Source organism: Terrapene carolina, unplaced genomic scaffold, assembly GCF_002925995.2.
Source record: "Terrapene carolina triunguis isolate 2854851 unplaced genomic scaffold, T_m_triunguis-2.0 Scaffold112, whole genome shotgun sequence".
NCBI lineage: Eukaryota > Metazoa > Chordata > Testudines > Emydidae > Terrapene > Terrapene triunguis.
This window is the reverse complement of record NW_020664463.1, coordinates 18854625-18880681: the sequence shown is the minus strand read 5'-3', so window position 1 is coordinate 18880681 and position 26057 is coordinate 18854625. Positions and strand designations below refer to the sequence as shown.

General features: G+C 46.0%; 1 protein-coding gene across 1 annotated transcript in view; it reads right to left on the bottom strand.

Annotated features, from left to right (window-relative positions):
• Positions 1-26057, bottom strand: part of VWF (von Willebrand factor) — a 247585-nt gene that overhangs the window by 176977 nt on the left and 44551 nt on the right. The window contains exons 9-15 of the mRNA XM_029911665.1: positions 22413-22524; positions 20673-20719; positions 15908-16044; positions 13449-13587; positions 12068-12168; positions 7741-7936; positions 6074-6289 (exon numbers count right to left, since the gene is read on the bottom strand). Coding sequence (XP_029767525.1) covers positions 6074-6289; positions 7741-7936; positions 12068-12168; positions 13449-13587; positions 15908-16044; positions 20673-20719; positions 22413-22524 — 948 coding nt within the window. The remainder of the gene's footprint in view (positions 1-6073; positions 6290-7740; positions 7937-12067; positions 12169-13448; positions 13588-15907; positions 16045-20672; positions 20720-22412; positions 22525-26057) is intronic.

Sequence of the window (26057 nt, the reverse complement as noted above, 5' to 3'; positions counted from 1 at the left end):
ATGTTAGGTACCTATATGGCTCCCATTACCCATTTCAAAGTCTTTAATAGATGAGATGTTGCGGCACAGAGAGGCTACATGACTTGTCCAAGGTCACACAGGAAGTTTGTAGTAGAGCAGGGACTAGAACCCACGTCTCCAAACTCCTAGGCTAGTGCTTTAACCACCATCCTTCCTCTCGCAATAGAGCCCTATGGGGTCCATCAAAGTTCACCAGAGCAATGGGCACCTATTGGAGAGCAAATACTCTGAGGCGTGCCCTGATTCAGCAATGAAAATAAAAGACACTCTCTTTTATCCCAGTTGCATGGGCCTCTGGCTGCAGTTTGATGGCATGGCACTTCCAATTTACACATGAAGGATCTATGTGGAAGCAGCTACTCCACTGCCCCAGACAGTATAGAATATGTTAGGGAGGGGCTGTGAGGCTCCAGCAATAGGGTAAGTGCCTATATCACACTGAACAGTTTAGAGAGACCATAGAATATGTGCTAACTACTTATGCTAAACCATCTGTCCCACCTTCCATTTAGCTGTGACACTCAGAGTACCTTTCCCAGACCTGAAGAAGAGCACTGTGTGGCTTGAAAGCTTGTCTCTCTCACCAACAGAAGTTGGTCCAGTAAAAGATATTACCTCATCCACCTTGTCCTTAATATCCTGGGACCAACACGGCTACAGCTACACCACACTGAACAATCTGACAGAAAGCTGAGGAGCACTTTCAAAGGTCTCCTTCGTCATTACTAAGGTAGGAGGGTTATGATTGTGATTTACTGTAGAGCTACCATTGGAAAAGGAATTGGTTGGGACACTAAAACCACAGGGAGTTTGAATCCAGACACCCATTTGTTTGAGTCGCAAAGTTTGGGATGGTTTAAATAAATGATTCCAGTTTTGCCCCATTTCTAATTATCCAGCAAATAGTTACACTCCTTGTTTCTAGTGACTGACAATGCCACAGCTTGTCCGAATTTTAGCTGAGGTACTGTTACACGCCTTAGCTGCACATGCCCCTACTAAGGGATTAAAAGCATCCTCAGTCCTCCACAGTGGCTGCCCAACTGTCCAATGACATGTGCACATTCAAATTCCACCATGCCGCACCAACAAATGCAACCTTCTTCCCCTAAGAAACTTTTTAACAGCAGCAACTAAGGTCATGGGGGTGGGAGGAAAAAATTGACTTTATGCTTTGTAATTCATGCAATCAATCAATCAATCAATCAAACAGACAAACAAACAAACAAAACCTTGTTGCCCTGAAAGGTTGTGCTGAAACTGAAAGGAAACAGATAGGCATATGTGACCTCTAAAAATGCCTGCTCTAAACTATAAGAGCCAGTGGCTCTACATCAAAATCCATCCCCATCTTGGGAGCTTCTTTGTTGTCATTTTGACTTCAGGGTGTGTCTTCACCACAGAGTTAATTCGGGTGATCAGCAGCCCTGCCTGAATACTCGAGTTAGCCTGACCACTGGATGGGATACCTGGGTGTCCTCACTGGTGCTGCGCACAGCTGTCTGTGTCACTAGCACTTCTGGGGGCACATCACATGGTTCTTTGTGACACCGTATATTAAATTGAACCACTCTATGATTTTTTTCCTGGTGAATTGTGAGAGAACTTGTCTGTCCTTCCAGACATACATGGGGAATTGTAGGAAGGGCATTGGAGGACTATCAGCACTAAGCTGGTTTAGCCAGAGTCTTCACAGCCTGAGTGAAAGTGGCACCTGAGCTCTAGCCAGGGCCGTCCTTAGGCATACGCAGCATACACTGCTGCATAGGGCACCCAAAAATTTGGGGCACTACTGGGACCATAGGCGCCGACTTCTCACCTTGCCGGGTGGGTTCTCGACCCCACCACTCCGATCCAGGCCCTGCCCCCACTCCACCCTTTCCCCCAAGTCCCCACCCCACCTCTTCACGCTCCTCCTCCATCCCCGTCCTGCCTCTTCCCTGCTCCTCCCCCTCCCTCCCAGAGCTTGAATGCCACGAATCAGCTGTTTGCGGTGCTCCAGAAGTGCTGGGAGGGAGGGGGAGGAGTTGGTAAACGAGGGGCTGCCGGCGCACAAGAGGCACGGGAGGAGGGGGACACAGGGGGGAGCTTGGTGCCGGTGGGTGCTCTGCACTCCCACTAACTTTTCCCCGTGGGTGCTCCAGCCCCAGAGCACCCATCCACAGAGTCCGTGCCTATGACCGGGACAGCAGGTAAGAGTGGGTCGGTTCCTGCACACCCAGAGTGCGCTGCAGTCTCCTTATTAGGCAGAAGACAGGGGCCATATTCATTTTGTGTTGCTAAGAGCAAGTCGGGCATAGGGGCACCAGTTTAATAATACTGCGTAGCATAGGCGCCGACTCCGTGGGTGCTCCAGTGCCGGAGCACCGACGGGGAAAAATTGGTGGGTGCTCTGCACCCACCAGCAGTTCCCCGCTCCACCCCCCCTGCCCCAGTTCACCTCCACCTTGCCTCCACCTTGCCTCCACCTCCTCCTCTGAGGGTGCCGCCATGTCCTGCTTCTCCCCCCTCCCTCCCTTCCTCCCAGCGCTTGCGCCGCAAAACAGCTGTTTTGCACGGCAAGCCTAGGAGGGAGGGGGGAGGAAGGGGAATGCGGCGTGCTTGGGGGAGGAGGTGGGGCTGGGGTGGGGATTTGGGGAGGGGTCCAATAGGGGCACCGGGGGCAGAGTTAGGGCGGGAACTTTGGGGCAGGGGTGGAGTCGGGGCGGGGCTGGGGGTGCGAGCACCCACCGGCACAGAAAAAAGTTGGCGCCTGTGCTGCGTTGGGCCCCATAAATCCTAAGGACATCCCTAGCTCTATCCCATAGCCCCAGCCAAGCCAGCTAGCCCAGGTTTAAAATACCAGCAAACTCATGTGAGAGGATTTTGTGTATGGACAGGACGTGGGTAAGGGTAACACCTGAGTAAGAGCCTGGGTTAACTCTGCAGTGCAGACATATTCTCTCACACAGAAATCCTCTCACATAAGTCATGCAACATGGACACTACTGCAGCAAATCTACAGGGCAGGAGGTGGGTTGGTCAATGGGTCCCTGAAATCTGCTCGAGAGCCCTGAAGGAGCACTTGGCGACTCATTGGCTGATATACCTCCTCCTTGTAGGGGAGATGTGGTACACAGGGGATGCAAACCCCCATGGTGGACTCCATCCTCCTACACACCCCCATGCAGCACAACTAGTTCTGCTGCTTATCAGGTCTCTTGCATCCACAGAGGGCTATAGGGCCTGGATTTCCCTCTTAGATAAATGAATTAGAATGAAGCCAGAAGCATTTTCAATACCTGTATGTTGGATTTGTACGACAGCCTATCATGCTGCATTTAACAGCCAGAAATGCCATGGTACATTAGCAGTATAGTAATCTACTGCTGCCACTGTATCGCTTTAAGTTAAACATAGCCTAACCCCTTTAGACACTTCTGAAAATCCCACCCTATATATCTGTACAGTGTGTAGCACAAAGAGGCCACAGTCTACCTGCCACTATTGAACTTCAGATGAAGCAAACTGCTTCTGTCAAGTCATTTGCCTGTGAACCTGTATCTCAGCCAGAGAGCAGGGGAGCAGCCACCAGTTCAGTACATCGGGCCGTCAGCACAAATTATGCAAACAGCATATTCAAGTCTCAAGCCCATTAAAGGAATGATTGTTCTCCTTCGTGTGACAGGAGATGTCTGGAGCATCAGAATTATCTAATGGGGTCTGATGGATCTGCAGTCAGAGAAATCTGCGCTTGGTGCAGGCACTAAGTGCTCTGTAATGTACAGAGAAGAGGAAGCAGTGCTACACTATTAAAGATTAATTGTGAAAACTGACTTGTTCAATTACAGCAAGAACGATGGTGCATTATCGCTGCTCTCGCTTTCAGCCTCCAGATCGGTGCGTTTTTTTTAAAAGGGTTTTTATTGAATTACTGTTCCACTCTCTGAACATTTACATAAATTAGGTCAATATTATGAAACCATACAGCCATTTAACAGAATCCAGTCTTGTTCTTTCTCTCTCAGTAAATATTATCCAGCCTCCAACAGTTGGAATCACTGAACTTCACTGGTCGAGATTGTATCAGCTGAAACGCCAGTGACCTCTCACTGAGTTCTACAGTAACAGTTTTTCAAATGGCTGCCCCACCCAGCTACTGTTTGGGAAGGAATAATGGAACTGGGTTGAAGTGCAGCCAACCATAAGGGCTTTTCCCCAAAATCCCTGATTGGCTACTGTCCTTAAGAGTAGAGCTGTTTGGGGAAAAGAAGAAAAGTCTTTCGCAAACATTTATGGAGAAAGTTATTTCTATTTTGTATCAAAATTTCATTTCAATGGAAATTTTCCAACCAGCTCTGCCTAATAATGAGATGAGAAAAAGGGAGATTGTTTTTTCTGTTCCAGCCTCTTGCCAGATTCTTCACACACACACTCTTGGTCCGTGCATAATCATCCTACTATTTTTGTCACCCCATCATCAATCTCTACCCCCACCCCCCGGGTCTATTTGTGTGTTTCAGCCACCTGTTTTGCCTGGCCTTTTAGATTGTAAACTCTGTGGGACAGGGGCTGCCATTTATTATGGGTGGAGTTTTCAAACAATCCTAAGGAGAATTCAGCCTTCGGATCCCACTGGCTTTCACTGGAAGTTAGGCACTTAAGAGCTGGTGTAGTTTAGAAAATTAGATCAACCCAGCTAAGTCACTCAGGGCAGGGGTGTGAAAAATCCACGCCCCCGAGCAGCATAATTAAACCGACCTAAATCCCTGTGTACACAGCACTAGGTCGACAGAAGAATTCTTCCAATTGATCTAGCGACCGCCTCTCTGGGAAATGGATTTACTACAGTGACGAATGAATCCTTCCCGTCCAGGGCCGGTGGAAGGATGTTTCGCGCCCTAGGCGAAACTTCCACCTTGCGCCCGCCCCCTGTCCTCGAGCCCTGCCCTGAGGCGCCCCCCCCGCGGCAGCTCCCCCCCTCCACCCTGAGGTGCCCCCACCGCGGCAGCTCCCCAACCCCCACCCTGAGGCACCCCCCCTGCGTGCCACCCCTCCTCCCCCCTTGCTGCAGGTGGCCCTCCCCGCGCTCCACTACCCCAGCTCCCTCCGCCTAAATGCCGGCGGCGACTAGGGCAGCCAAAGATCCGGCCGCCGCAGTCGCTGCTGAAGAAAATGGCGCCCCCCAAATCCTAGCACCGGCCCTGCTCCCATCGCTGTAGTAAGTGTCTATACTGAAGTGCAGCAGTGGCGCAGCTGCACTGCTGCCCCTGTATTGCTTTAAGTGTAGATATGGCCCAACTCCTTTAGACACCTCTGAAAATCCCACCCTCTATATCTGTACAGTGTGTAGCACAGTGGAGACACAGCCTGCTGGAGGGACGCTGTGCACTACTTGAACAATGATAAATCATCATTGTCTTGTCACAGATGTCTCACCCTCAGGGTCATATTAGAATTAACAGTGGAGACAAAGAGGCCTAAACATGACAGCAAAATAGTACTCACATATCGGAAAAATGGTGCAGACATAATAAGAACTGGCTTGTACCTTTCCCTTGGAACCTGAACTAAACAGTCTGCTAGGTTTCTCCTAGGGCCAGAGATCTGATTCTGTGGTTAATACTCACAACTCCTTTGGAAGACAACAGGAGTTGAGGCGGTCAGTGCCTCCCAGGATTGGGTCCCAGATAGGAAGTGTCAAAATACAATGAAAGAACCTGTTACCATAAACTTCATGAGAGACTTTGGATACTGCCAGCCAAGATATTCAGAACATTTTCAGATAGGCAGCCAAAGTTAGTAGGGAAGTTATCTGAACCAAGCCACCAAATCAGCTGAGGTTTGCTCAATGGGAGCTATTTTTGCCTGATGCTGAGCACCTTTTGTGAACAACTGAGCACCCTCGACTCTTAATGGAGTGCAAGACAATTGAGCGTGTTACACATGTCCTGGAGGAGACACTCAGCACCTTGCAGAAATCAGGTCCCTTAACTCCCTCTGGCTCACTGACCTTGCCAAAGGACACCATAGAGTCAATGCAAGAAAGTAGTTCTTTGCAGCATTCACTTACAGCAGAAGTCCGGTTCCCGCCACTCGATCAGAACGCCTTTCCTAGCACATGCAGTGGCATAGGTAGAAACAGCAGCACACAAGCAATCCTTGCCATCAGAACAGGAGCAAACATCATAGCGGCAGTTCTTCAGGTATGGAGAAGGGCTAACTTCATGATGGCAAGGCTCAAATATGGACGACATCAGAACTGAGCAGGAATCTTCAGCATACTTGGCTAAAATGAGAAAAATATTATTCAGACACTTTACACTAAAAGAGAAGCGACTGTAAGTGCTGGCTTATTTCCTATTAAATCATAACAGCCCTTAATTAGCAAAATAAACATAGGAAAACCTCCATTTTCTGTTCTGTTATCACAGGCAGAACTGGTAGCGCCACCTGTAACTAAGTTTGCCTGGCACTTCCTATCATAAGACCGGTTTTCAGCTGCTTATAACTATGCCAGATTTAAACTGTTCAGGCTGAATTTTTTCATGTGCCATCCCCTCTCAGCTCGTGTGTGTGACTGGGCTGTGCATGCGCCATCTCCACAGAGCATGCACCATCCTGGAGTTGCAGGGGCTGAGAGCAGAACTTCCCGTACAATTAGTCTTTCTGGACACCAGGGGCACCAGAATTGAGAGCTAAAAGACTGTCTCTCCTGTGCTCTCAAACCTTCCCCCTGCTGCAGCCCAGGCACTATGGAGGAGGAGGAGGCAGCAGCTGCAATACTGGAATGTGTGGGGGGGGAAGAGATGGAGTGGGGAGGAAAAGATGGGGGGCAACAGGGTTGCAGGAGCCTGAGGGAGAAAGGGTCTGGACTTGGGGGTGGAACAGAGCCAGGAGCCAGTGGGGAAGCAGGGAGGATAGGCATAGAAGCAGAGGGAAGGGAAGCAGGTATCAGGAGATGAGGGAGTGTATAGGAGGAAAGGAGGAGCCTGGGTGACATAGGTGGATAGGGGCAGAGAGGGAGCAGTCAGAAGCTGGGGCAAACAGGAGCAGAGACAGGCTAGGGGCATGGGGCAGAAGGGTCTACAACCACTAGAGCACACTCCTCATCAGAACCGGGAATTGAACCCAGGAGTCCTGAGTCTCTATATTTCCCTTTCTGTCAGCAAATAGCTGTGAAACCCTCTTGCAAATTGTCTTTCATCCCCCTCTTGTGACTGATCCACATAAAGCATAATAGCCTACTACTTCTACAAATTAGCTCAAGTCTGTGCTGTAAATCTAATGGTCCAAACCCTCTCGATGACCCAAGTTTGGCATCAATATGGTTCCATATGATGGAATTTCTGGAGTTTCATGATGCTTTTTTTTTTTCAGTTTGTTTGTTTAAATTAGAAAATTAAATTTAAAAACTACATTAAAAAGAACATTATTAAGGTTACAGAGTCAAGCCCTCTGAAGTTAGGAAAAGCCAGAAGTCAGGTTTCCCATGTAACCTGAATTCAGCCTCCTTATGTGTACACAGTATGATACAGTTTTTAATTACATGATCACATAGTATTTTTTTCCCACAGGACCCCTGCCTCATTCAGTGCACGGAATGAAAGGTGTTTTTTTTTATTTTACAGACGCTATCATGAGCCTGTTCCCAGCACAAAACAGTTGCACTTTTATGGGATGGAAGATCACATGTTGTTACACTGTACCAGATGTGATGTGGAGGCCAGGTTTCAGTACCTAAGCGAGGGTTGAGACTACAGGGGTCGCTGTCTTGTTTTAACAAGTCTTGGCAATCTCCATTGAGCTTCCAGGCATTTCCAAAATCTTCCACAAGGGCTTCCACGAGACCAGAAGGTGTCAGAAAGTCGTCCCCTTCATTGCCATTGAAGTTTCCACACAGACCACAGATTCTGTCAGTGTACATTGGGGAGAGCTCACAGAAACAAGGGTAGAATGGTTATTCTTCAATATTACTCCACAGTTTCATGGCAGTGCTTTTAATGGACTATGTAAATTCCTCAAATATACATTAAAGGGGCACCATCAACTTAAAAATCAAACAGTTTTTACATACTTTTTTTAACAAGTAGTAAAAATGTACAAGTAGTAACTTTTTTTAACCAATTGAATTATTTTTATTTAAGTAGAGAAAAAAAATTCTGTTTTTTCCCCCCAATGTATTTACTTTGTGCATTTAACAGCACTTAATGTCTAGTCGCTTTCACAGTTTTCCTTGGGTAGTTTATTTCCCCTGTCTGTGTTGCTCTTTATGACAGCAACAGTGGAGAGGAAAAGGATTTTTAAATATCGGAGAATGATTGTAATATCACAAAAAAATGGCGGGAGGACAGAGGGGCAGGTCAATAGGAATTGCCAGTGGCCATCAACATCCAGAAGAAGGTGGTCTCTAAATGAATATTACAAACAATGCTTGGGGGATGGCCCAATGGCCAGTGGTACAGTAGCTCCCTGTATCCATAGACTAGACTGCTGCCCCTTGTATCTCAGCTTGATAGGGGTAAGCAGTGATACAGAGGCAGGCTGAAAAGTGGAGTATCTTTCACAGTTATTCCTCTGGCTAATAAAAGATCATTGGTGAAGGGCTCCAAAGGGAAGCCAGTCCTGTTCTCACTGACAACAGCAGCAGGTGAGGGGTACGCAGAAAAAATGAAGTCAGAAAGCCCCAAAGAAAGTGAATTTCTAACATTTCTGTAACTAAGGACACCGTTATTCTTCAAACACAGAGAGACTCATGTTCATCTGAACTTAAGTTCTATATATGTTTTGGAAACTGCAGGCCTTGCCTGAAGGGGTCAAATCACAAGCTTTCAGAGGTCACCAGAGAATGAATGCAGCAGGCAAATCCAAACACTGTAACTTTTACCAGAAGTGTTTGCACAAGTCAGTGGGAGTGGATCACTTCCCCCAATTGTCAGAAATGTTTGGCAATAGGTCAGTCCATTTACACCGTAAATTAGTGCTCCAAAGGCAACAATAATGCTGACTTAGGTACATAAATGGGAAGGAATTCATAGCAGAACATAATAAAAAAAGACAATGGGAGAAACAGCTAAGACAGTAATTAGCAACAGTTATTACTGTTATGATAAAGGGGTTGAAGCAGAAAATTAGACTTTTTAACAGCTAGGCAAGGAGATGGTCAGGATGTAAGGGTCTGAGACCTGGCAGAAGAGACCACTGATGCAGAGAAAAGCCGGAAATCCTGAGAGGTGCCAATGGATTGAACTGAATTATCCTCAACCCTAAAACAAATACTAGGTATTTTGGTATTATACATCTAGACTAGACCAAAACACAAATTGCTGAATCCATATTCTTAAACCCTTCCAGAGCTTTCCCTCCTGTTACAGTGTTTTTTCAATTGCTGAAGCTGTGATGAACCTTTACCTTGAACTAGAATATTAAGCCCACTTTTTGTGCTACTATGCAACATTTATTCAGAATTCGCGATAGCAAAGATGGATACAACTCTGTGCTAGTTTTATGATATGAGCTTCATGATGGTTCCGAGACAGAACCATCCTGGGTAGAGTGGAAGGCAAGGAAAAAGAATATAGCCAGAGCAAGAGTATAGATGCACTATGCTCATGCTGTGAAAGAGCAGATAAAGGGTTCAGTTATGGAGCTCTTACACTGGTAAACTCTTATTCACACAATTATTCCTGTTGACAACAATGGACCTGCTCACATGAGGAAGTGCTCACCAATGCAAGAAAAGGATGTGCAATCATCAGGCCCATAACGGTGGTGCAGGGGAGCATGGTTAGGACCTGCAGTCAGTACATCTGTTCTACCCTTGTAGCCCGCTCACCTCCAGTGGGCAGCTGAAGGCCAATGTGCAGGGGAGCAGTGCCACAGAAACACCCGCACCCCCGTTCTGCCTCATCATGTCCCCGGGAGGATTGAAGAGCTGTGGTCAGCACTGACTAGCCTTCACCAGCGGTCCTCAAGATGTAACAATCACACAAGGACAGCCTCCTGCATGTGCGTACAGGGTGGTATGATGGGGTTCCCTGGGCACTCTCCCCATCTTAATCTCCAGGGAAAGGTGGCCATATTTTTGGCCCTTAGAATTAGAGCCCCGTGGGGCACTAGTGTAGAGCCCTGCAGCGAGACTGAGATCCCATGGGTCTTGCAGGACCCGCTGCCATAATAGCAAGATCGGGGAGGAGTGGGATTAAAGAATAGTCCCACCCTGGGCTTTACCTTAGAATAAGCACAATATACTGTCCAAGTGTGTACTCTTCATACATAAAGAGATTATAAAGCCAGAAAAGACCACTATGATCATCTAGTCTGACCTCCAGTATAGCACAGGCCATAGAATTTCCCTGAATTAATTCTTGTTTGAACTAGAGCATATCTTTTAGAAAAACATCCAATCTTGATTTTAAAATTTCCAGTGACGGAGAATCCACCACAGCTCTTGCTAAATTGTTCCAATGGTTAATTACTCTCATTGTAAAAAATATGCACCTTATTTGAAGTCTGGATTTGTCTAGCTTCAACTCCTACCATCTTGTTATACGTTTGTCCGCTAGACTGATGAGTCCATTATTAAATATTTGTTCCCCATCTAGGTATTTATAGACTGTAATCAAGTCACCCCTTAACCTTCTCTTTGATGAGCTAAATAGAGTCTCTCACTATGAGGCATGTTTTCCAGTCCTTGATTCATTCTTGTGACTCTTCGCTGAACCTCTCCAATTTATCAACATCCTTCTTGAACTGTGGACATCAGAACAGGACACAGTATTCTAATAGCAGTCACACCAGTTTCAAATACAGAGGTAATATAACCTCCCTATTCCTACTGAAGATTCCCATTTATGTATACAAGCACATTAGCCCTTTTTAGCCTCAGCATCTCACAGTGGGAGCTCACGTTCAGCAGATTATACACCACAATACCCCAAATCTTTTTTCAGAGTCACTGCTTCCAGGATAGAGTCTCCAATCCTGTAGGTATGGCCTATATTCTTTGTCCTAGTTGCATACATTTATATTTAGCCATTTTTAAATGCATACTGTTTGCTTGCACCCATCTTAACAAGCAATCCAGATCACTTTTTATCAGTGAATAGCCTGCCCTCTTCGTTATTTACCACTCCTCCAATCTTTGCATCATCTGCAAAGTTTATCTAATTTCATGTTTTCTTCCTGGCCACTGATAAAAACGTTAAATAGCGTAGGGCCAACAACAGATCCTCGTAGGACCCCACTTGAAACACAAGCACCTCACTGATGATTCCCTATCTGTTAGCTCATTTTGATCCATTTAATGTGTGCCATGTTGAACTTGTATCATCCTAGTTTCTTAATCCATATGTCATGTGGCATCGAGTCAAACATCTTAAAGACGTCTAAGTATATTACATCAACACTATTATCAATCACACTTCACCATTGTGCTTATGAAGCAGAATCTTGAGAAATTCAATCAATCTAGTACAAACTATAAAAGCGTCTTTGCTGGGAATATAAAAGGATTTATTATAGGTTTACTGATTAGCCTTATTTTTTGTTGGACGCAAAAAGCTATTATTGACAATCAGTTGCCCTATGCTCCACAATACAAACTTCTCTCTTTACGTTGACCTGGAATGACCATAAATATTATTCTTAGTAGGAGCAGCATGCTGTATATCCTGTGCAATTAAATTATTTTTTTCCCTTGAACATATGAATGATTGTATCCTATGGGCCAAATTCATCTCTCATTTTCACCTATGCAATCCTATTGACTTCAGTGGGGATAGACAAGAGTAAATGAAATCAAAATCTGGCCCATAGGGGTCTGTTGTAATGAAAGCAAAGCGATTCACGGTTAATGGCTACTGTTAGTGCACAGAAAAGAAAGAGAAAAAAACCCAAGCTGTTTCTGCGATGCAAATGTTTGTTTCTAGAAAACAACGGGATCAGTATATTGCTCTGAAGGCTGAGAGAGAGAATGGAATTTCTAGCATGCAACACAAGCAATTTCTCACATCAGACAAGAAAGTCTTTGTGTATGTTTGGGTGGGGTGAGAGGAGAAAAAACTACCTTCACCAGAAGTTTACCACGACCATCCCAGTCAATCTGTAAATCTTCCCCATAGGTGAGGCGAACTGAAGACATCATAATGCGCTGGATACGGAGGGCACCTCAAAAACACATCGGACAAGTTTCAGACAAGAAAGGATGCATTCTGTCATCAGCAAGGAGGATACAATGTCCTCATCACCCATCAGCCTGTGAGATGGATCTAAGCAGATACACTTAAGGTTTGTCTACACTATTTTCTTTGCACAAATGTAGTGGAAATGATGCAAACCCCTAGTATAGACATATGGATTTGTACCATTTGATTTACCCCAGATACAAACCCAGTACCAACGGGGGCACAAAGACAGTGCTAGTGTAGCACAGCTGCTTACTGGTCCTAGGCTCCCCGAAAGGTGCAGAGATGGGCCAGGTGTAGAATATCACCCGCTCCCATGATACAGGCCAATGGAGTTGGCACCACACCGCAGGGGAGGTGGAGACTGCACAATGACAAAGTGGGACACACCAACCATGGTCCCCTGGTTGCTGTGCATCACTTTGACACTCCACAGGTATTGTATCCCCTGGTCTGGTGCATCTCTGCACTTCTCCTTAGCATGATCTGGGCCTCACAGGCCCCAAAAGCCCCAAAAGAAACACATGTGAGCATTATCCAGAGTTATTGGTGAAATCACTGCAGTCCTCTTCTAAAATGTCAAGTTTTGGGGTGGATAAAATGGATACTTGACATTGGTTTTGAATGTCGTGGGCTAGATCCTCAAATAGTCAACAGCAGCATAACCCCACCAGCTTCAATGGAGCAGGGCCAATTTACACCAACTGGGGACCGGGGCACATGTCCAAGAGAACCCGGCAAGATGCAAATTCAATAAAAGGTGATGGTAACTGTATAAAATGTGACTCAGAGTTGGAAATAGGAAACACTTTTTGAGCCAGGCTAAAGCCTGCCTGATAAAGTTGAGAAGGGAGACACCTTCGGGTATGTCTATACTGCACACTAAACCTGGGTCTATGGACCCCAGCCTTGTGGACTCAGTGTTTCCAAGCCCATGCTTGAGTGTCTACACTGCATTGTAAACCCGGGTTTAGAATTGCTGGATGCTGGTCTCACAGCTGTGCTGACATGTCCATACTGTGCTACGCAGACCTTCTTGACCTGCGTCCACAGTAAAAATGACAGGGCCTGGACCCGAGTCCCAGTGTCTCTGACCCACCCCAGCAGCATCCTAGGATTGGGTCCTCAGTGCTTGCTGACTGGGACAGACTGATTCTGTGTGGACAGAAGGGGGCTTGGGCTCAAACCTGAAGTAAAGCCTGGGCTCAGTGTGCAATGTAGACAGTAATGTGTGGTCTGAATTGTTACGGGCCACAAACATACCTTGTGTCAAAGGAATCTGTACATCCTGCCCATTCAGAGAGATGACGCCCCCATGCTTCATTTTGATGATGCTGTTCTCCATGTCCTGGATTCGGACAGAGGCCGAGCGGGTGCACACTGCATCAAGATCATCGGCACACTAAAAAGAAGCCAACATTTCCTATGACTGTTAGGATTTCACTTTATCAATGACTCAGCTCCTCCAGCATGCTGGGCCAGAAGCCCTCCTGTGGCTGTAATTTTAGTGTCACATATGTCGCCCATGGAGCTGGCTTTAGTATTTATTTTATTTAGCAGTAATGCAAGGAACTTATACTGGCTACAGCAGTTAGCATAAGGCATGCGGCCTATGAACGTTGGCACATATAAATGGCGCAATGGTCACCTCTAAGTTTTGGGGAACTGGGAGTAGAGTGTTTAAGGGGGAAGTTTGTAAATAATGACACCAGAAAACCACAGGAATATGAGCCAACACTAGCTCTTGGATATTCTAGGATAGGAACAACTGCAGATATCTGGTCACAAGAGTGCCATAGCAACAAATTGACATATATGATAATAAGATGAGATCATTACTATCCTAACCTATAGGAGAAGGGCACCCGAACATTAGTAGGGTGAGGGAATACAAATAAGAAGGGAGAAATCCCTAGTGAATATACATGAGGCATAGGGACATCAGCGTAACATGTTATAAAAGTTGTAGCCCAGCCTGTGTGCAGGAGGAGAGAGAGGTTACAGGATGCTGGCCACTGGTGATGATGAGGAAGGTGATAGTGATGAGGAAGATAATGGATAACATTTCATGTTGTTCTGCCAGGGATGTGAGATGCACATTCTGTATTACTTCTAGCTACCTTGCTGGGTTAGAGTGTCTGTGACTTTGCTGCATGCATTAATAAAACTGTTACAAACACAGAAAAGTTCCTAAAGTGTAAGTGTTGCAACTGTGCACACCAGGGTTCCCAATCGAACAGAAATTTTAATAATACTGGGCCTGAGCTTGGGACAAGAAGCTGTCAAACCACAGAGGGGTAACTGGAAATTCTTATGTACCTTTGTGTAATTAATACACAATCTATAGATCAGGCTATTCTAGGGCAGCATCTGTTCTCAGGGCCCTGGAAAAGAAGCTATGGGGCCATGACAGCAGGCCCCCTGGAACGCAGGCTGCACTGTGTGATGAGAGAGCCTCTCCTCTTGACTGCTCTGTCTGGTGTGATGATGAGACACGTCACAAGTCTGTTCAAATGGGGAACTAGAGGCGCGCAGCTCTCACTTTCATCATTTCGGGCGCTGATGTCACTAGTTACGAAGCTGTGGGTAGAACATTCTGCAGACAGGAAATGGTGACTCACTAGCTCCCGTCTTCCCTCATCAGTTTCGAAAGAACAGTTTCAGTGGAAACCAGTTATGCCAGTTCCACACGCACAGCTCTGATCTCAGATCTGTTATGTAATAGGCACAAACGTAATAGTCACTGGCGCTGAAGGGGGTTGTGGGTGGGGATGGGCAAAACCCATTTCCCTAAAGCAAGTGAGCTTTCTGCTCACCTTCTCTCTGGGGCCTCTTAACCATCCCTAACCTGTCCCTGCTGCCTTGGAAAAGTTTCCCCGTCTCTGCCCTGTCACTGTGCTCTTCATGCTGCTTCTGCTGCCTGCCTGCCTTCCTCCCTCCCTCAACCTGCCCTGGCGCCTTCCTCTCTCCTTCCAAAACCTCTGCACTCCCACCGCTGCGGCCCTTTCTCTCTATCCTACCTCTCTGCCCTCCCTCAATATCATGCCCTCACTCCTCCCTCTGCAAACTCCCTTACCTTCCCCGCCCTCCTTCCTACTCCCTCAGTTCTCTCACTTACTCCCATACCCATTTTACTGCCCCTTCTGCAAAACTCCCTGAGGAAACTCTGCTGGTGTCCTTCCTGTCCCAATATGCTCTGGCACCCTTCCCATTTCTCTCTGGCTATCTCCCCTTCCTGCCCTGCAACTGGGTCCTTGCCATTCTCTCTGTGGCAGAGGGTGCAGGAAACAAGTTGAGAGGGGCTGACATACTAGGGAGTAATGCAACTTATTAGCCAATGCATCCCTGTGAGAAAAAACTCCAGATACTATTAAGGTAACAATGCTACTACATGTCCCATAGCTTCTGCCCAGGGCAATTACCCAGCGAGCAGCACAAACAGTTCAGTGTATGAGGCACACCCTCCTCTGTCTCTTGTATTTATATGCTAACTTGGCAAAACTCCAGAGACACAATGCAGTCGCACTGTGAATGTGCATTTACAGCCCGGGGTTAAAGGAGTGGCAGCAAGAAGAGGCAAAACATATGTTAATTCAGAAGAGAGATTCTAGCTAATTTTATAGAAAAATGCCATTTATGTGCACAGGAAGCTCTAGTCATCAACTCACACCCCACCCCTCCCCCCCCCCCACTCCTCCCACACACACATAAGGTGCTGTTACCTGGACCGTCTCTATGATGACAGAAAAGGAGTTCTCCGCACAGTCTTTGGCAAATAAGTATTGACAAATCCCGCTGAAGGTGAAATGCTTGTTGTCAAAACTTTTGAAATGGGATTGGCCAGTGACAGAGCATTCTCCTGAAAAATACCAAGGGAAAACAGTCAGATCATTGAACAAATTCCTGCTTTTTGTGAGACAGACAGAGGCGGGGGGAGCAGAGCAGGCCCTGCCAGGCTCACAGCTCCTAAAGGCTGGATAGTGGTGGCCGTGTGGCTCATCCCACTGATTATTCCTGGAAGTTATTGCCATTAGAAATGAGGACTCCAGCCAAAGTTAGAAAGACCATACTGCAAGGTTTCCTCACACAGGTTGAAATTCACCCTTGCACAGAGAACCCTTCAAAATGACTCTTAAATAGGACTTTAAGTGGGGCACAAGCCTTGCTCTGGCTCTCTGCACGGGGGTGAAATTTACCCAGTAATATGTACTTATGAGAGCAGAACCAGGGACTTCACTGTGATTACTCAAGTGCTACTCAGGCCAGGTTCACACATGGAGTTGCACCAGTTTACCTAATCAGCGTACTTAAACCATGCAAAAGCCTGTGTGAACACTCTTAGGCTTCATCTACACTAGAAAATTAAGTCGGCTTATCTGTATTGCTCAGGGGTGTGAAAAATTTAGCTTTTTCTGTAAATTTACAGATGCCAGCTACCCAGGTTTAATCTGATAAGCTAATAATAGCTAGCTCTCATATAGCATTTCTCACCAATAGCACTCAAAATGCTTTATGTAGGAGATAAACATCATCACCCCTATTTTATAGATGAGGAAATTGAGGCACAAGGAGGTGAAGTGACTTGCCCAAGGTCACCCCAACAAGCCAGTGGCAGAGCCAGGATTTTAACCCAGGTCTCCCAAATTCCAATCCAGTGCTGTATCTACTAGGCCATACTGCCCCTAGAGGTCCAAATGCGGCAATTGAACTAAATCAGTTTTTAGAACTGTGTAGATGAGGCCTACGTTGTAGAACTGAGCCCTTTACAAGTTAAAAATGGAACACTTCTTGTTCCTCAACCCCTGCTCTGATGTTCTTTTGTGGTGGTGCCTCACTCTGGATTTTTGTTACACCCTTGGGTCTTGGCAGGTTGAGAACACTGTCTTTGTGTCTCTAGAACATTATAATGTGGTCTTGTCATGGCTCCAGTAGCTGAATGCCTGTATCACAATAGCTTTATTTAATACAGAACAGGGAAAAAAAGTGTTAGTTCCTTTGCTGGGTTTCCTGGGACTTATTCAAGCATTTAGGTAAAAAATACTTTGATTTTATGAATCACAAAGGCAGGGGTGCTGGAAATGTTTTTATAGTGGAGGTGCTAAAGGTAGAAACCATATAATTGAGTTGTTACTACTTCTTCAAGCCAGGGGTGTGGCAGCACCCCCAGCACCTATACTCAAAAGGGATAAAGAGCTGAAAGACAATCAGACTGAGATATAGTTAAGTGTTTCTTACAGAGGCAGAACTTCTGGTGGTATTTCCTCTTACATTTAGTTTATTTAATTATTATTAAACCAGAAATAATTCACAGTTTAACCTAAAACCACAGCTCTTACAGAATAAAACTAAATTCCATCATGCAGTCCCTCCTACTGTGAAAAGGAACTACTGAAATATAGGACTTTTTAACATATCTGCTCCCAATGCGTATGTAGAAGGTTGTTCTTATTATTTCTGTGGTGGTAGGGCCCAGAGGCCGCAACTGGACCTGAGACCTCATTATATTAGGCACTGCCCAAACATATAGGAAAGACATGTTCTCTGCACCAAAGAGCTTACAATCTAATCAAGTTATTTCATGCGGTCAAGCACCAACACCTGCATGGAGCCCCAATGAAGTCAATGGGAGTAGGGCTGACAGGGGAGAGAGGAGAAGGGGGATATTCGTACCAGGCCCCCAAACACAGGGAGGCCCCCAAAACGTCTAACATCTGCATAAAGAAAGTGAAATGGGAGGGGGTGGGGCCCCAGCGAACATGATGTAGTAAGGCCAAAATTTCTCTGTATGGGCCATGCAGGAATCTGCATGCACAGAACAAATTGCAGGCTCGGAGCCTAAAATGACAAGCCAATATCAAGGGTGATCCAGAGGGCTACCTTCACAATATGTTCAGTCTGAACATACATAAGTAAGTGACCACATAGACATTACTACAACTTATCTACCCCTCAGCCTTAATTAGTTGACTAATGAGTTAGATCTGCTTGCTGAAGGGACCAAAGCAAGCTATTTTTTATTCCTGTTCCTGTTCACCTGGCAGAGCCAATTCAGCTCAAAGAGAGGGAGCTGGATTCTATTCCCTCCTGTGCAGCAGCAGAATTTTAAACTATATTCTAACTGCAGGCCTTTGCTCCACACGTATCGATGCACCTCAGTAATCCCAATAAAGACAAAGGGGCTGCAATCACGAACAGATTTTGGCCCACGTAATATTTCTTACTGATGACAAAGAAATGAGCCCTAAAGATCACGGTTTGGGGTTTACACCCCAAGCTGAATTTGCACTTAAAAGCAGTCGTGTTTTTCACTTGTGAATTGATTGCATTTGATCTAGAGTCATGAGACACAATAAACATGGAACCTCATGGGCCTTTTTCCTTTTTTTAAAGCAGTTACTTTGCACAGTTGTGCTGCACTTGGAGAACTCGCCAATGAACTAGACAAGCATAGGGCTGGATTGGACCTGTGTGTGGCAGGCCTGCATGGAATTTCTCATAAAATATGTCTCCCTCCCATTTTCAGTGATTCCACACCTCTCAAATTGTGCTAGTCTCTGAAATTTTGGAGCAACTGCTATTTCCATTTGAAGCAGGGGATATTTTCAGGAAGGGTGGGGCAAGGCAGCTGAGAGTCCAATGAGAGGCTTTTCAATGTCCACTTGTAGTGTAATTCTCCCACTTTGATCCTCTCTTGCTCTCACCTCTGTCTTTGCCTCAGAGAGCTACATGTTTTCCCCATTTTCTGATCTCCCACTTCCCCCTTCTCTTAGTTCTCCTCCTCTCTCACATCTCAGCACTAGGTAGGTCACAGCTGCCTGTGGCTATCCCCCTACACACACTCGTGCTGGGGGCTGCATCAGGCCAGTGCAGGCTTCCTCTTTCTCTGCTGACTGCAGTGCTGGAACTGAAGAAGGGCCCAGAGCAGCAAATGTACATTTCAGATTCAGGGGAATGGGCTTATGGAGTGAAGGGGGGAACGGGGACTTTGCTGGAGCTGTCTCATGACAGGAGGTGTGACACTCCATCATCTCCTCCTCCCTGCGCACCCTCCAGGATGGATGAGTACCCAGGATGTAAGTGTCAGCTACCCATTGCAAACAGGTTGTTCTAGGTGAGTTTAGGAAGGAGAGGAAAAAAGACTGGTGGCCTGCTACCCCCCTGTGTCACCATTAATGGAACACAGGTGGCCTACTTGCCTCTCCCCGGCCATGGCTCTAGCTCCTTGAACAGAACACATCACTTATGACCCAAGCCTCCAAACACTACTGAACAGAGTACCATGCATGGTCCGTTTACTTCTATGACATGTAGGGCTTACTATTGTAAGTAGTCCCATCAGAATATTTGCTAAATCAGGCCATTAGTTAGGGCTTGTCTACATGGGGACATTCAGAAAAATTAATCCAAATTGTCTCTCAAAGTGGATTAGTTAAACTGCATTAAAATTATAAATAAATAAATAAAATAAATTAATGGAGATATCCTATCTCCTAGAACTGGAAGGGACCTTGAAAGTTCATTGAGTCCAGCCCCCTACCTTCACTAGCAGGATCAAGTACTAATTTTGCCCCAGATCCCTAAGTGGCCCCCTCAAGGATTGAACTCACAACCCTGGGTTTAGCAGGCCAATGCTCAAACCACTGAGCTATCCCTCCCCCCCCTTAAACCCTTGTGTGGACACTCTTAGGGTATCTACACTGCAATTAGACACCCACGGCTGGCCCATGCCACCGGACTTGGACTTGTGGGGCTCGGGCAAAGGGGCTGTATAATTGTGGTGTAGACATTTGGACTCAGGCTGGAGCCCGGGCCGTAGAACTCTGCGAGGGGGGAGGGTCCCAGAGCTCGGGCTGCAGCCTGAGCCTGAATGTCTACATTACAATTAAAGAGCCCCTTAGCCCAAGCCCCATGCAGAGTCTAATTGCAGTGTAGACATACCATTATTCAGAAATAAAGTGGCCTTAATTCAGTTTAGCTTGATTCACTTTGAAAGTCAATCAAGCTAAACTGAATTAAAGTCAATTTAATTCTGAATAAGAGTGCCCACACAGGGGGCTTGATGTGATTTAACTAATCCACTTTAAATTCATACTGTTAGTTAATTCAGATTAATTTTCTTGTCCATATGTAGATAAACCCTTAGAAAATTGTAGATACTCAAGTTAGCAGAGCAGTTTTCCTTTACCTGAAAGCTTCTACTCTGAACCTACAGCTCTTTTACAACATGGCAAGAAAAGCAATGGAAAGAGAACTTGTGCTTTTTTCCCTAAACAGGTATTTACAGTGCCACACACAAGCCCGTCTGCAAAGCCTGATTTATCTTGTGGACTCCTGGACTCTTGAAATATGATCTTGGTGCTGACTTGCAGCCAGAGCTCGAAAAAGGACAAAGACAACTCCCCTGTGTGTGCGCTCATCCATGCGTGGGACTGACCTAGGCAAGGCTTACATAGTTTTGGGGAGCTATAAGCACAAGGGTCAGCTTACCTGGGCACTCCTCATTGCTGCAGATCCAGATGCCACGTCGACAAATGCTAGGAAATATATTGTTGAAAAGTTAGGGTGCATGATTTCACATCCACTGCGGCATGTCCCAAAACAGTTGAAAGCTGAGCTCCCCTTTCAGAAAAATCAACCCAGTCATGCTCCCCCATGCCCCAATACAGCTTAACATATGCATCTTCCATACACACACTCCTTCCAGCTAGCCCCTTGGGAAACACTGTAGTATTGAACTGTAATAGTGTTTTTCTAAAAGGAATCATTTTGGGGAAGTTCTACGGCTTGTGTTATACAGGAGGTCAGGCGAGATGATCACAATGGTCCTTCTGGCCTGGAATCTGTGAATCAGCATGATTATAAAAGTACAGAACTCTCTCTCCTTTTTTTTCCCCCCAAGCCATCTGTTTATTTTAGCTGTAACGTGTGTTCTTCTAAAACCGAATGGTTTAAAAAAAATCCTCAGAGGGTTTCCTCTGAAACCCTGGCACATACAGTCTTAACGATGAATAACCCTTCTTGTGTGTGAGAGGAAGAGAGAGAAATAATATTTCTTTCCAGGTCTGTGGATGGGAGAATGGATTCAGTATCAACTCCTGGAGGCAGTAGTAATATAAGGCATAGTCAATGCACACCAGTGGCTGTTGCTATCACGCTTGGGCCTATATGGAACAACACCTGCAAGCCCCACAACTTTTTATAAGAAAATGAATTGGGATTGGCTGGCTCTCATTTGATCAGTTAGCCCATTCCTTGTACACCCTCTGGAGCGAGCTGAATTACTTAGGGTGATACAAGCGAGGCTAATGGTACAACATTCAGCAAAGGAATATTTAGGCTGAATAGCAGGAAGCATTTTCTAAGGATGAATTCTATTAAACTGGACTAGTCTTCCAAGGGCAGGGCGATTTGGACGATGCTGTCAAACCCAGAGCTGCAGAAGGCCCTAGGGTTGTGGGACTCCATCCCACCTGGGAGAGGTTGAGCTGCTAATGTGGTGGTCACGGCTCATGCGTCATTGATACATGGGCATGGGGGGCTGAGCTGCTTCTTGCTGACTGTGGTGATACACAGAGCCTCCTGCTTTATTGCACTGTGGCTATGGATGGGCCGCATATCAGGTTCCCTCTTTTGTTTGACTGGAAACATCTGCCCAATGCTCCCCTAACTCCTTACACACACAGAGTTCAGGATACATTGCTCACTCCCTTCCCTCTGCTTGGGTAACAACCCCTCGCCCCTTCAGGATGGCATTCAGTGTAGATGTGAAAGAAGAAGGTTGCACATTGAATCTAAGGCTACGAAGCTGGAGAGGGGCAACATGATGGCTTTGCAAGAGGGAGAGGGCATGAATTTGGCCCTTCTCAAAGGAAATTTTGAACTAGGTTTAAGGGAAGTTAAATAAATGTAGTAAGTCAAAACAAAACTCCACTGTCGAAAACTAGCTGGGACTGGGAGTCTGCAAGTTTATGTTATTCAGGAAACAAATATTTTTCCACTGCATGAAAGACTATGACCCCTACACAATTCTGCTAGATCAAATATCGCTGTGAAAATGGAGTTGATTGAGTCTTTGTGAACAGCTTGCTTCTGGGAAGAGGTTGGCTCTTCCAAATCTTAAACTGGGGCATTTGCCAATTAAAAGAAGGGGGGGCACATAAAACTGAAGAGCAGTACTTATCTAGAGCAGCCTGGATCATAGCAATTGCACCGCATCATTGTATTTACCATGAGTTGCAGTCCTGGGAGATGGAGGAGCCAGGAGGATAGCGCATGCCAGAATGTATGCAGGAGCACTCAGAGCTGTCAACACAGCTATCACCATCAAGTAGCTTCCCCACTGCATAGTTCAGGCAATGGCAAAAAAAAAACAAAAAACAAAAACACACATTAGATCCACTCTTGACAAAATTTCATTTGCATTCTTATCCAGGGTTACTCACAGAGCTAATTGAAAAGGGCTGGGACTGTCCAAAGACCCTCATGCAAATTGAGGAGTTTCATTCAGATGCCACATCTGCCTGTGAACGTGCTGAATTGTGCATTTCTGGAAGCCCCGTAGACATCCCATTTAAGCCACTCTGCACAATCACTGGGGGTGGGCTCAAGCCAGAACCCTACATCCAACCATCTCTAAGGTTAGAGTGTGAGAGATGTGGAAGAGGACTGAAATCCAGGCCCAAACCTGGACCTGAATGTTCATGATCAGGGCTAGTCTGGAATTGTAATCAAAATGTAACAGGCCATGGGCCCATATGTATGGTCACCAGTGGGGGATAGATCCCAGGACCAGCGTCACAAGTCCTTACCAGAAGTACATGTATCAAAGGGTTTCAGTGTATGTGTGTGGGGGAGGGGGAGGAGAAGGAGTCAATAGATGGGTAAGGGCATATAGTGACAGCTGAGAAGAGATGAGTGGGATAGGAGCTGGAGGAGCAAACAACAAACCATCAGGAAAACAGACAGCCTGCATGGTGGCTGTCCAGCCAGCATGCTTTGAGCAGCTGCAGCTTTACTGGCTGGCCAAGATGGAAGCTGCAGCTGTCTCGGCCAGCAAGCAGTAGAAGGAAGCTGCGTGCCACAAACAGGCCTGTGAGAGGAACAAAAGTCAAGCTGCTGAGTCAAATCATTCCCCCTTCACTCAGGCAGAAAATCAGGAATGAGCGGGTTATGTCTCCAGTAACTCCTTTAAGGACTATCATTCCCATATTACAGATGGATAAACCGAAGCACAGATAGGTGAAATGATTTGTCCCAGGTCACACAATGAGCCAATGGAATAGCCAGGAATAGAGCAAAGGGTTCCTGGCTTTCAGAGACCCATGCTCACAACTAGAAGACACCCCTTCCCTAGATTTACTTCCGAGAAGTCCATCCCAGTGAGAAATTAAACTGGGATCTATGCATTTAAAAGCAGCAGGGCTCTCCAAGGAGAAAATGGAAAGTCTGTATTTTCCTGGCAAAAACAACTAAACATTAAACATTAAAACTACTATGTGGTGCCCAAGTTGAACTGGCTCCTTTTTCTCTTGGAGCAGAGGCTGGACTGGAGCAGGGAGGAAAGACGCTGGTAAAATCTCCTCAAGTTTCATCGTAAGCAGATTCCCCGCTCACTTGGTCAGATCCTTCTTGGATGTGGCATGTTATGAAACTCAGGTAAAATTCTCCATCACTAAAATTGCACTGAAACAATAGAACACATATTTTCAAGTATTTCTTCCTTTTCTCTCCCTGACACTCATGTAGTTACCTCCTTGCTTCCCTTTGCCATTCCCTCCCTCCACAGCATCCTCTGCAGTGCCCTTCCCATCCTCCTCTTACAGCTCCATTCCTCTGCTCTCTCCCCTCACACTTCTCCTGACCTGAGGTGACCAGAGCAGCTACAGTAGAACCTCAGAGTTACGAACACCAGAGTTACAATCCGAGCAGTTAACCACACACTTCATTTGGAATCGGACGTGCACAATCAGGCAGCAGAGACTTAAAAAAAATACTGTACAGTACAGTACTGTGTTAAACATAAACTACTAAAAAAATAAGGGGAAAGTTTTTTTAAAAATTGACAAGTTAAGGAAACTGTTTCTATGCTTGTTTCATTTAATTAAGATGATTCAAAGCAGAATTTTTCTTCTGCATAGTAAAGTTTCAAAGCTGTATTCAGTCAATGTTCAGTTGTAAACGTTTGAAAGAACAACCATAACATTTTATTCAGAGTTACAAACAACCTCCGTTCCCGAGGTGTTCGTAACTCTGAGGTTCTACTGTAATTGAAACAACCAGCTGTGAAGCAGGGTCGCAGCAGTACTTCCCAGCTAATTAATTCCACTCTCTTGGCTATTCCTTACCCTGTCCAGATTGTGAGGGCATGGGAATGAGGTGAAATCAGTCAGCTCCGAAGCAGTTTTGCTACAGTGTTCCAGTTTCAGTTAGCTGTCTTGTTAACACCACTGTGCAGGGATAGGCTATTTTGTGATGCAGAACAGGGCAGGGGATAGAGTCAGCAGTGCCTGTTGTGCTAAAGGAATAGCCTAATCCAAACTCTGCTTTGGAGGAACCCATCCAAGCATTATCCAGGGCGTCCTGCTTAGTGTTTATAACCAGATGTGATCAAGCATATTCAGTGCCCTGTTCTTTCCATCATCCAACTCCTGTTTCTCTACTTGCAGCACGAACACCTCTCATCCAAACCCATGTCTACACTACAGAATTATGTCAACCTACGTTACATTGACAGAGCCACTGCAGTAATTAAATCGCTTTTGCATGTCTACACTGTGCTCCTTGTGTCGGCAGCCTGTGGCCTCACCAGGAGCGCTTGCACCGATTTAACTGTCAGTGTGGGGCTTTGTGGGAAGGCTTCTGAAAGCCAGCAACAGTGGACATAGGCAGCACAGTGTCTACACTGACACTGCATCGCCCGAACTATGTCAACCTAAGTTCTATGCCTCTCGCAGAGGCAGAGTTAAGTCAGCATAACGGGTGAGTTACATCGGTGGGAACGACATTTTAGTGTAGCCGCTGGCAGAGTTAGGTCGACGTAAGCCACCTGGAGTCAATCTAATGCTGTAGTATAGACCAGGCCCCAGAATGCTTTGATAACCTGCTGCAGCACATCATCATTTGAGTTTCTTACACAGTTGTCTTTAGAATAGCACAAGCCACTTTGCAGACGAGATGAAAAGTTCAGGAGCATTGCTGCTGCAGGCAAAGGGTGCTGAGCAGTGTTTACCCTGAGTACCAGCAAAAGGCATATACACTTGCTATTGGACACCAAGGAAGATGTGCAGATCTGAAAGCCTAATCCTTACAAAATGAACTACACTGGGGCTTTACAGGCTTGTCCAAGGGGGGAAGGAAAGGGATGAGGTTGAGCAGCAGGACTTCATAGATTCATAAATTCTAAGACCAGAAGGGGCACTGTGATCATCTAGTCTGACCTCCTGTATAACATGGGCCATAATGGGACTTTGCCTGTTAATTAACTGGCCCATTGAGACATTCAAGTTCCCCCACCCTACCACCTCCCATTGGTACCTTCCCAGGGCATGCCCTACACTGACAGAATATAAAAGAAACTGCAATATAATAGGAACAATAGTGAGGTATAAATGGTCGTAAATACCAAATGTTGATGGCACCCCACCCCCCCCAATTCTAGCACTGTTGCCACTCCCCTGCTGTGAAACATGCTTTTCGCATGTTAAGCTCACTCAGTTACATGAGGTATCTGGTAAATTACTAGAGAGAGTTAAGTATCAAAGGGGTAGCCGTGTTAGTCTGGATCTGTAAATGCAGCAAAGAGTCCTGTGGCACCTTATAGACTAACAGACATATAGGAGCATGAGCTTTCGTGGGTGAATACCCACTTCTTCA